At 37.5% G+C, this 12,723-nt stretch overlaps 1 protein-coding gene across 1 annotated transcript; it reads left to right on the top strand.

Annotated features, from left to right (window-relative positions):
• Positions 1 to 1,738: 1,738 nt before the first annotated feature.
• Positions 1,739 to 11,093, top strand: LOC104413007 (collagen alpha-1(XI) chain-like; the record flags this gene model as incomplete). Its single annotated transcript, XM_010023890.1, has 10 exons — positions 1,739 to 1,792; positions 2,671 to 2,778; positions 3,388 to 3,441; positions 3,531 to 3,566; positions 3,670 to 3,723; positions 4,445 to 4,694; positions 6,929 to 7,041; positions 7,836 to 7,904; positions 8,511 to 8,744; positions 10,436 to 11,093. Coding segments are annotated over 10 exons (1,119 nt in total), but the record flags the coding sequence as incomplete, so codon positions are not given.
• Between the last annotated feature and the right edge of the window lie 1,630 nt (positions 11,094 to 12,723).

Below are 12,723 nucleotides of genomic sequence, written 5' to 3'. Positions count from 1 at the left end.
GCTATGTTGTTCACAGCTCTGTCTCCTGCCCCAGCATATTCTTGTTTACAGAAATCTAGCTGTATGGAGTAATGTTGAGGGACAACTGCAGACAAGACAGAGAATAAAAAGCATTTATTTCTTACTCAGTTTCATAAACTAACAAATGCCTTTACTATGCTGTAGAAAGGATGGTTTGTAAATACAAATTAGAAATTGTAAGATGCTCTTATGATGTGAACCATTTAAGTACCTAAAAAGGTATCAGTTTAACACCTCTGTAACGTAGGGTATCGTGGTTTAAGCCCAGCTGGTAACTCAGAACCATGCAGCTGCTCCCTCACTCCTCCCACTTCTTCTTCACCCCACTCACGGAGGGATGGGGAGGAGAATCAAAAGAATGTAACTCCCACAGGTTGAGATAAGAACAGTCCAGTAACTAAGGTATAATACAAACCACTACTGCTACCACCAATAATGATAATGATAAGGGAAATAACAAGGGGAGAGGATACAATTGCTCACCACCTGCTGCCCAATACCCAGCCCAACCCAAGCAGTGATCTGGGCCTTCCAGGTAACTCCCCTCCATTTCTATACTGGGCATGACGTGCTCTGGTATGGCCAGTTTGGGTCAGGTGTCCTGTCTCTGCTTCCTCCTGGCTTCCCCTCCTCCCTGGCAGAGCATGAGACTGAAAGATTCCTTGGTCGGAGTAAACATTACTTAGCAACAACTGAAAACATCAGTGTGTTATCAGCATTGTTCCCAGGCTGAAAGTCAAAACCACAGCACTGCACCAGCTACTAAGAAGGAGAAAAATGACTGCTACGGCTGAACCCAGGACATAGCAGTATTATCCCAACAAATGAGGAGTGGAGGCCGAAAAAGACTAAGGCAGTTCCTAAAAGCATTTAGGATTGCCCAGACTAGAATTGCAAAACTTGAGTAATTTGTGTAACTATTCACATTTACAAAAGTGGCAAAGGGCCATAAGCTTGTATGTGTCAGTGGAGCTAGTGCACGTAGATCACATCGAGCAAGCTTGCAATGTTGAGTAGAAAAGACATGACTATGTAGAAAATACAGATTTAAATGCATCATGATGGTCATACAAGAGTTTCATGTGGCAAGTCAAAGAAACTGTGATCCCAAGACAATGCCCCAAGTGCTGAAACAGAATAGGTGGTAGTTCTCCAACAAAATAATACTAAGGAGCCGTTAGTACAAGCAACATGATTTGTATTCTGCAAAAAATCTTGCTGAGCTGTAATAAACTAGGAGAAAACATTAAGAGGATACTGTCCATTATCATATGAAAGAAAGGGCTAAAATAAACAATTAAAACAAGCTATGGCAATTAAGGTTGAAGTAACAATTGAAAGCATGTAATGTAACTACAAGCAAAATTAGGCTAATAAAAAAAGAATATTTGAATTTTTTTAATATCACTTGTTTCACTGGATGCTCTCAATGCTCTGAGAATCTAGTTGATCCTCTGCTTCACAGATTTCTAATCGTACAACTTTATAGATTTCTAATTATAAAGCAATCTAAATGCTACAGTAGCATCGTCACACTTTTTAAAACACAAATTGCAACTTTATCTTGGACCCTAAATTACATGCCATTAATCACAACCATTAACCACTGAATGACTCTGTACTTTGACTTACACTGCCTTTAGTAGTATTTCAAGCAACCATGATCTGAGCAGTATGTTAAAACTTACTTTAACATTACTTCCCTTGATTTATTTAGGGTCCACCTGGCTTGCCTGGCTTGAAAGGAGATCCAGGTTCCAAAGGAGAGAAGGTATAATGTAGTCATTTTTTATGCCTTTGTAATTTTTTACCCAGTCTTAAATTCTGTATAAAATCAGCAGAAGAAAACACTAGAGGTTTTGTATCAAAAAGCAAGACAACTTACTGTGTTGTTACAACTTACTACTCAGCTTCACATAGTCTTATAGGAATCATGAAGTTTTAAGCCACATCTGGTATCCCGGAGCTATATAGAAAGGAAAAGATTATTTCCTGCGTCATAATCTATTGACCATGTGATTCTTCCTTGCAATAAAAATCCCAAAGACATTAATGTAAAGAGAGCTGTTCATTTGACAAAAACAAAGTAAGTAGCACTAAAAAGTACTTGAGATTTTTATTTTAAAATTATAAAATCTAAATATTTATCAGCTATTTCTTTTGAAATCATGGGTTGAGACATCCAGGATAGCACAGTTTATTGATTGCTTGTATATCAGACAAAAACTACATAGAGAAAGGCATATCAGTATCTTCTGAATTTCAGGTTTTGTTTATGTGCTTGCATAAGCTGTTTAAACAGCTGAATTTCATGTGGAAACAACTGTGCAACTCTATAATATGCTTATAGCATCTAAATGTAATATTTGGTATGAAATTTGTACCCACAGGTATTGTTATTTCTGTATTGGTTTCAGTAAGGAGTATGTTGCACCTCTTCCACTGAATAAACAGTCACAACTTGCAAATAATCTCTAAGTCTGAAAGGCCAACTAAAACCAACTAATATGCTTTCAGAATAACTTTTTTCCAGGTTAATTGTTGACTAGCAAGAGTGGTGACATTTGACAGCTCTAATTCATGTGTTTGAAAAGCACATTTACTTTATATATATTGTGTGTTAACTATATTTTCTTCTATCTTGTTTAGGGACATCCTGGTTTGATAGGCCTGATTGGACCTCCAGGAGAACAGGGTGAAAAGGGTGATAGGGGTCTTCCTGGCCCACAGGGATCTCCTGGAGCCAAGGGTGATGCAGTGAGTAAAACATACTTGTGTTTTCATTCAAGTTCTATGCAAGCAAAGAGTATATATTCCACTCTTTTGAGAAACATAAAGTTAACGTTTAACACCCAGAGCCTCCTGCTAGAGGTTAAAACTTTCCTACAGATACAGTGAAGTTAAACAGCTTCAGTTACAGATACAGTGAAGTTAAACAGTGAAGTTAAACACCACAGGGTGTTTCAGAAGATGAAGTAATCACATACACCTAAGTAAGGGATAAGATAAAACTAGCAGCACCAGTCTCATCATGTTTAACTGCACTACCCAGAGTAGCTTCCTTTCTCCTAGTTACTATCTATGTTTCCAGGGACTATATAAAAAGTGAGGTTTCCAAGTCAGTCTAAAGGGGAACACAGTTGTGACTGTAAGTACTGCAGTGTAAGAACAACTACAGGCAACTCAAACTATCCGGTAGTATTTTAAACTTACAAACTATTTGGACTCTAGCAAATGGCCTAAATCAAAACTCATCACGGTTGGACTGATAAGGAGAAGTAGGGCTACCTTTTTCATAGATCGTATTTTTAAATCCGCTCCAATATGTAGAATACTTCAGTTGTGTTCTTACTCTCTTTGTCTTAGGGAATTTCTGGTCCTGCAGGTCCACTTGGACCCCCTGGTCCTCCTGGTTTACCTGTAAGTAATTTCATCCAGTCCTCCTGTTGAAAACACTCCCTGATTGTGTGACATACACTCCAACTATAGTTCTGTGTTCTTGCCCATAGGGTCCCCAGGGTCCAAAGGGTTCCAAAGGATCCAGTGTAAGTAGTTCTCCTCTGTATTTTTTGTTCTTTAACTTCCGTGTGTGTTATTTTTAACATTTTGTAGTATGGTCAACACTGCATTTCTTTCATTGCCTTATAGGGTCCTGCTGGTCAAAAGGGTGACAGTGGGTTACCTGGTCCACCTGGTCCCCCAGTAAGTAAGAACTCTTATCTGACATGCAGAAGGGTAGAAACCAGCATTTTTGAACTTGCAGATAAGGAAAATATTAATGATTGTTTGAACACTGATTTTGCAGGAAACACAGATCCACCAGACACAGAAATACATTGTCTGCACTGAAAAACCCTCACATTAATTACTTAATGTGATACATTGAAGCATAGACAATAGAATGATATTGGTTTGCCCCTGTCGATACTTTTCTGTTTCTACTATTTCTTTTTCATATCATAACAATCAAAATGAAAACAGTCCAAATCTGAATGAAATGTTTCAAGTTCTTGAAATGAAGTATTGCTTTGTAGACCCCAAGTGGAGTTTTAAAGTTTTATCATAGAAAACATCCTCAGTTTTCATTTGTCATAGGCTATGCCTGTGCTTGAGGGAAATGCCAGGGATAAATAAGCAATTACAAGTCAGTTCTGCACACTTAACCTATATGATCTTTCCCAAACAACAATGTATTGAGAAGAATTTAGAGCACAAAAAACAATGGTTTGGCCTTCTACAGTCATCTTTTTCTGCAAGTAAATAAAGCACATAGGCAGAAATTTCAAGGAAATAAGTGAAATAAAGAATTTGAAGAAAGCCTGTTCAAAGCTTTTGCAAGCCACATCCTCTGGTCTTCCTCTGCCTATTTATGCAGCTGAAAATAGACAGAAAAGGTAACCAAGATACCTTGTTTTCCACTCAGGGTCCTCCAGGTGAGGTAATCCAGCCGCTGCCAATCCAGTCACCCAAAAAGACAAGAAGATCTCCTGATTACATGTTATCTGATGCTGGTGACAATATTCTGGATTATTCCGATGGCATGGAAGAGATCTTTGGTTCACTGAATTCACTGAAGCAAGATATTGAGCATATGAAGTATCCTATGGGCACACAGAATAACCCAGCCCGAACTTGCAAAGACTTGCAACTCTGCCACCCAGACTTCCCAGATGGTATGTTAATATTGCATGACAAAGGCAAACAAGGCTGAAGTTATAATCTGCTAAGATACTTTGGAAAATAATTCATTATTGGTTGGTGGTTAATATAGTTGCTCAATAAACAGAGTCTCATTAATCGATTTTTCAGGTATAAAAATGTATGAAATGTAAGCAAGAGCTGTTCTGTTGGTAAAATACAAAATGCTTTAAATACATAACCTGAGCTGCGTTTAGATTTAAAACTTTGTGGAATGCCAAATAAAAACCAGTTCTTTTTTTGAAAGGTGGGCCTTGCATTTCCAGAACTATCCAAACAGGAGAGGAATGAAAGATTGATGCTAATTAGATCAGTGGAAAGGAAAATCACAAATGTCAGCCTCCTGGGATAGCTAATAGCTTGTATTAAAAGAAACAAAAACTATTTTAGCTGTATGCTTTAACTTAGCATAATAATATAAAATAGCATTGGTATTATATGAGATTTATTACTGACTATGACTCTCAAAAAATTTACTCTTCTTTTACCCTTAGAAAGAACAATTTGTTTCAGTGCATGACCACTGTTCTGTGTCATTCAGTGAATAGACATGCAAGTTTCTCTCCTACTGTTTAATGCTTCTAAGAACTAGCTTAATAAAACGCAGAGTAGTATGAACAAGACACTTTGTTCTCAAGAACTATCTTGATTTAATTATTCTTTGTTGTTTGGTGAGCTTACCCCTCCGGAAAGGTTTAAATGAAAGCTAGCCTTCACAGAGCTGTTATGCTTTCACAGTTTTTTCAATTGCAATGGATAATTTTCCAAGTTCATAGTAGTATTTTTTGTGCCTTTAAATGGGAGGAAAAATAGATTTCAACAGTTTAATGCTATTTTATTGTTTTCACTCTAGACAGATAAAAACAGATGGTAGCCTTGAGGCGTAGTTAAGCAATGTGTATGCTATATGAAAAGTACATATTTTACAATTCAGTGCTGTTCATAATAATGAATGGTTTTTATAAACCAGATTCACCTTCTTCGTTTACCAGTATTTACTTAGTATCTGAAGCTTTCTTCATATAAAAGTAATATTTTGTTTAAAATAAAAGTAAATGCATTCATTAAACAACAAAATTCTCCAGGGCAAGGCTTTCTTTTCAATAAATAGAGCCTGAATTAATAGAATTTTAAAATACCATAAATTCTTTGTCTATGCCCTGTATTTAGAAGACAGAACTGATGAAGGAATGTGTCATTCTTTGAAAGCTCCACTATTAGCCTAGAACTGGATTAAAACGGTAGTGCCAGAAAATAATTTGCTGTCCTGCTGAGAAACTAGCTGGAGATAAGGACCCACTCCACAGAAATCACCATTATAATTACAGTGGTGTTAAAAAGTGTTGATTTTTAATGGACCTTGGATTGACTGTGGCTTTCTTTCATGCCCAGCCTTCACTCACCCTACGATTGTAGAGCTTGGATTCTCAGCTGTGCCATTCTGGCAGAATTCATGAAACTCTATAGGGGAAGTTTTAACTGTCTTTCCCACTGTGTCACCTAACCAATGATTAGTTAAGATGCTTTTATCAGCTAAAGCAGCCTGGAGTGTCACTGGTCTGGTCTTGCAGCTTCTTACCCAGTAGTAAAAAACATCTTTGCTTGAAGTATACCTCTTTCAGTAGAAGCTTTAGCTAGTTGTGCCAGCTACAACCTCACCAAGCCCTGTGTGGCCATATTTTAATGTAGGTAGGTGTACAAATGACTACAGATTTTGCTGTCTGACCTGAGCCGTATCTTTTTTATGCCTAAAGCTGCCTGTGCTCTGTTTTTGAGTGCTATTACCACAGGTACAAATTATCCTTCTAGCTGAAATACTGAAATGGCCAAATTGTTGAGACTTCCAATGTATGTTTCACACATAACGTCCTTCCTCCACTAGACTAAGTCCCTTCATAACCTCAAGCAGTATCCTGCGACAGAATCATGGTTTGAAGTAAAATCAGAGAAAAACAAAAGGACATAGATAAAAATAGACTTGATAAGTCCATTAAGTCTTGATAATAGACTTAATATAACTTGGTGTTATAAAGAGCAACAGCAGAAGCAAATCACAACGCAGGAAAGGGTTGCTTTCTCATCATTCAGATAAAACAACTTTGCTACAAACTTTGGAGGACCAAAGTGGAAAAAAAGTACTGGGGTAGCAGTAAAACCTGGATCTTACTGATTCCACTACATAAGGCAAATAATTTCTCATTTGTTGTAGGGGAATACTGGATTGATCCTAACCAGGGCTGTTCTGGAGACTCCTTCAAGGTATACTGCAATTTCACAGCAGGTGGAGAAACTTGCATCTACCCGGATAAGAAATCTGAAGGAGTAAGTGCCAATCTGTGTTTTCATCTGGGTGCTGACAGATCCTACTATGCTGTTGCAATGTTGAACTAAAGAAGATCATTACCTTGTCACATTTGCATATAGCTATCTTTCTGGTTGCACTGAAATCTGCATAAATCTGAATGAAGTGGTAAAATGGTACGTAGAGTTAAGAAACAGTATTTTAACTGTTTTGCTTAGATAGGGAATCTCTGCACCTGCTTGCTGACATTTCACTGTATTTCAGGATGCAACATAGCTGTGCAGCCAGTTAAAGTGCATAATCTAACATTGACCTAAAACCTACACTCTTACTGCATTCCTCTTGTGGGTTCATTTATATCTATTCATTTATACCTGTGTAAAGTAGATGTAAAATACCGTATTAACAGTGTCCTCACTTGTTACAAATGACCTCTGAGGGGGCAGATGGCGTAGAGGTGGCTTTCTAAAAGCTTGCCTAAATTAGAGAGATCTATCAGCATCAACAACAGTGAAAACTCTAATTTATACGCTCTTCACAGGGACAGTTTAAACCAGCAGTTTTTACCTGAAACTTAACAAATGAAAACAGTCTCCCTTAAATAGAACTAGCTCTCTTTATAAGCTATTGCTTTGGATTCTATTTAAAGTCACTAATTTGAAGACATTCAGTAGAAGAAAACCATCCTATTTTAGACCTTTAAAGGGGCTGAGATCTCACTATCTGATGTGAAATTTGTCCCAGGTAATGTAAAGCTTTCCTATCTAATAACATATGTTTTAAATACTTTTATCTCTGCTGATTTACCATACAGGTTAGGATTTCATCGTGGCCAAAGGAGAATCCAGGATCTTGGTTTAGTGAATTTAAGCGAGGAAAACTTGTAAGTTGTCACTGCAACATAACACTTACTCACAAATCAAGTACATATGGTCAGTGATCAACAGATCCCAAATAATCTTATAAATACTTAGATAATAAAAAGTCTTTTCAGCCCCAGCCTCTTTCCCCTAAATATTAGCGCAGCTACGCAGCCTCTTGCCCCTGGACAGCACCCTGCTCTGGATTGTGCCACAATGATCCTAGTGCTCACACCACCACTGACTCTTAGTAAAGCAGCTGGAGCATAGATCCCCTGCCCCATTCTGGGTAACTGGAAATATACTGAGTAAGCAAAGATGAGACTGCAGGCTGACATAACTTTATCATTAGCTAAACACAGATTCCCAAAGAGATTCTGCTGTCTTTCACTCTCTAATTCTGTCCTTAGTTCCTAAATATATTGCTACAACATGAAAACCTACTTACTGAGCCTCAGCTTTATTGAACTTTAACATTCCTTAAAATGTTATTATGTTGGCTGATTATTTTTTTAAATTTTATTTACTATTTTAAGGAGAGTTTTGTGGTTCTTTTGTCAGCAATATTTTTGGTTTGCATTTAACAAAGGAAATGGATAAATATTGATGTAACTTCTTGTATTTTCCAGCTTTCCTATTTGGATGTTGAAGGCAATTCCATTAATATGGTCCAAATGACATTCCTTAGACTACTGAGTGCCTCTGCCAGACAGAATTTCACTTACAACTGTCATCAGTCTGTAGCTTGGCACGATGCATCATCTGACAGCTATGACAAAGCACTAAGGTTCTTAGGATCAAATGATGAAGAAATGTCTTATGACAACAGTCCTTACATCAAAGCTCTTCACGATGGCTGTGCGGTAAGTAGAGGCTCAGAAGAGTCTTTACAAAACCAACCTATCAATTAAAGTAGAAATCAAACAAACGCATTTTTTTTCACAGCTTTCTTCTGGAAAAAGCCTTCTGAACTATTCTGTTTTTAATAGAATGCCTTTCAGTAGATTTTTAACTACAGTACGTGAGTCCCTTACTTAATTTTCATATAAGTACCAAGAAAAAAACCCACGCAAACATAAGCCAAGCAACAGAAATGGGACAAACCTGGCATGCATACAGGCTGAAACTATGCATTGTGCTGAAACTAGACTATCTGCTAGTATGAGCACAGTATAAGAGAAGAGCAGAAGCAGAAAGAGCATAATCAGGGGAGGCAGCCCAATAGGAGAATATATTTATACTCAGAATCAAGGCATACGGAGACAGAATATTTAGTGAATACAGTAAAAACATGTACGAACTAAGCCGTAAATATGTACCCAAACAGTGAATTAATTGTATGGTTTGGTATGTGTCTTTGTATTTCCTTTTCTCAATTTTGGTAGTCAAAGCCAGGTGAAGTCTGTGGATTGTATCTTTCAGAATCCTTTCTTAGCTCAGCTAAAATCCCAAACATGCATCAACTGCCTGACCACCTCTCCAGCAGGGTCTTGTAGGCATAGCAACTGTTACCTCTTCTCAGAAACAGAATGGCTTATACTGAACACTTTGAAAGAGACATCAAAAGAGCAAGTGACAGTTAAAGCCTCATTAATTATTTTGGGTTTTGATATGGGAGCATCTTGAAAGCAGCACCTGAGAAATCAGTGATAGAATCAGACACCTGAAGGTGCCAGGACACATACCTGGCTCTGAGACAGAGATTCAGCTCAGGTAGGTGCAGAGTCTCCTCCCCTCGGTAATGATACCTGAATACATACTACTTCAAGACAGCCTTTCTGTAGGTCCTGTATTTTGCTTTTCTTATCCACAGTGGGTGAATGTAGAGCTCCGGAGAGTTGGAAGTGATTTAGGCTTTAAGTCTGTCACTAAACTGAGGACTCTCAGATCTACCTGATCTTGATGCATCTAAACTCTGAGACCCTGGCATTGCTGAAATAAGGGGTCTCAGCAAGACACAACAGACCATCTGAACAAAGTGCAGTCCTGATAGCTAACATGATGACTTGGCTCGATGATATTTAGAGGATCTAGAGAGCCTTTGTTAGGAAGTAAGAGTGTGCCTTCAAACCTGGCGTCAGTTGGCAGTCCTGTCCTTTCTTTCATGCCCAAACAGCTGCTGTAATACTTTGTGACACAGTTACAGTCTTCTTAGAAGTGAATTCTGCCATTCAGAATTAATTAGCAATTTTTTCACAAGGAAGACATGTACGCTGCTATGAGAGTACTGTTATTAGTTATTTAATAGTATAGATAGCATATACACATTCTCTAAGAAACATGAGATGTCTTGGGTAACTTTTCATATGTAGGCCTGTTCTAGTAAGTCAAGAAGCTGTGGGCTGATCGCTTTCTAAAGTCAAAACCATTCCATTTAATTTTTAAAATAAAATCCTAAGAACTTTAGAGTTTTTAATATCTAGTGCATGAGGGGTCAATAATTTGTAAGTTCTACACTCAGAGATAACCTATGAAGATCTACAGCACATGCTTACTGCTCTGATATATAACCATGTTTAGGTTTGGTTTTGTTTTTTTCCTTCTTTTTTAACAGTCAAGAAAGGGCTATACGAAGACGGTGATCGAAATCAACACACCCAAAATAGACCAAGTGCCTATAGTTGATGTGATGATCAATGACTTTGGTGATCAGAACCAGAAGTTTGGATTTGAGGTTGGTCCAGTCTGCTTCCTTGGTTAAACTTAAGACAAAATCAGATCAACAGAAATGTTGCACTTTGGTGCTACCAACCCACTTCATGCCACATGCAAGTTTTGAGTAAGGATGGCATAGAAAATATGTCTTGTTGTGTATGTCTTACCTAGAAAGTAATTGTTGCCCTTGTAGGGCCAGAATCACATGACTTAAACTTATTTTGCAAAGATGCTGTGGCACAGACAGACAACATAGGGCTCACTTTAGGAACAACCCCCTTTGGATTCCTTCGGTGCTGTAAAAAAATGAACGACATGGTGCTCCTTCCATTACAACAAAGAGGTGTTAAGAAAGTGTTGAATAAACTGTAATTATTCTATGTACAGTACTGTACTGGTATTTCTCTGTCCATTTCCAAAACTTGCATGTGTCTTTGAATTGCATCTGGCTCTCATTTTATAATTACAAAACTCCATTGTCAGTACTGTGTCTGTATTCTGAAAAAATAAAGCTGTACTTGCCAGTGAAGCCAATTCTGATTAATAATAAACTCCCTTTGTATATATTGTTGTTGAAGAGCTTGTTATTTGAAGTCACCAACAAAATATAAGGTAGCAAAACTGGAAGATCTTGAGCAGCACAAACTCTTCTGCTGGTATCACTCTGTGATGATGAATTTCAGTGAAGGCACCTTCAAAGATGCTGTGTTCCATGGTGCTATACCTCAGACTTTTTATGTTCTTTTCTCATTCCATCATTTCATAAGATACCTGTATATACCTAAAATAAGCAATTTTCTATTTCTGGGTGGGGAAAATATGTAAGAAAAATGAAAAAAAAAACAAACCCCAACTTTTCTGTAAGAGATCTGTGAAAAATCTGTGTGAAAGAAATCAGTCTTTTTCTTTAATCTCATCTGAATTTGTTTCCATTGTGCTTATTTACATAAATATTGAAACTGGATTCCAACAGTTATTTATGGATTCTGGATTCTTGCAGTGTTTACTTAGATTTTTATATGAGCAATGACAGATGTTTGCTTCCTGAACTGGATACTGAAAGTTCCACAGAATGGTCCTATACAATATTTGCCCATCCCATTAATAGGAAGTATTTTTTCCTTGTTATTTCACCTCAAGGCCAGGGATGCAATATGTCTAGGTCATGTGATTCTACATAGTTGCTAAGCAACATACGAGGGGACTGCTTCCTACAGAGCTGTCTTTGAACCTGGTACAATCTGCTATTCAAATGTCACCAAACAGATGTTGGTTTGGCCTTCCCTCTGAACATTTTATTCAGGTAGTTGGAAGTAGAAATTACATTTTAGCTTTACAACACAAATCCTTTTGTAATTATTTTTCATAATATATGTAAGACTTGAAAAGAAATGTTTGTTTCTATTTCTTAAAAAATTGTTAAATTAAATAGTACTAGTTTCTGCTGGCTCGTTTCCAACTGGTCTTTTCTTATGCACGTTTATACATATAGAAGTGAGATTTCAAAAGTCAACTTCTTGCTGGTCATATTTTCTTTTATTTTTGAACCAAAGTTTGTAACTGTCACCTCAAAGAGGAAAATACAAAGTTTATTAATAAAATCAAGTCTTGTCTACCTGGATTGGTGATTGTCTTTTTTCAGTGTCCAGAGCTCATCCACTGTAACTGCACTCTGCTTCCAGACCATCCAGACTAAAAACAAAGTAATCTTACTACACATCCCGGCAAGCACTGAGCAACAGCATTGGAAGAGAAGTGTTAATAGAAAAGATGCTGATCTGGCCACTGGCAGTATGCAGCAAGGCTTACAAGTTCTTATTTAGTTTGTATGGATCTGTAGCTGCAGCAGTACGCATAATACTGCCAAACACAAGATAGGAACTCATTAGTCTTTCCAAAGGCACTTCTTTTACAACCTGCAAGGACCAACTGCTTCACAATTTCATGCTTATCCTTGTAAGATCCCATAAGGTAAGTAAACCATTCATTGACAAGAACTAGACCAAGACCTAGAAACTACTGAAACACAACATTTCCAGTGTTTTAGGTAGTGGCACCAGAACTAGTGATGTTTCCAAGCTAGAGACATGACATGTATCACCTGAGGCCTCTTCCAAAATGATTTATGGTTTTTTTCTAATCCGCTAACGGATTTGGCAAGTCAGGATTAGGCTGCAGCAGATGGGT

The sequence above is a fragment of the Nestor notabilis genome, unplaced genomic scaffold (assembly GCF_000696875.1).
Source record: "Nestor notabilis isolate BGI_N333 unplaced genomic scaffold, ASM69687v1 scaffold1361, whole genome shotgun sequence".
Lineage (NCBI taxonomy): Eukaryota > Metazoa > Chordata > Aves > Psittaciformes > Psittacidae > Nestor > Nestor notabilis.
The sequence above is the reverse complement of the archived record's forward strand: the minus strand, read 5'-3'. Positions and strand labels throughout refer to the sequence as shown.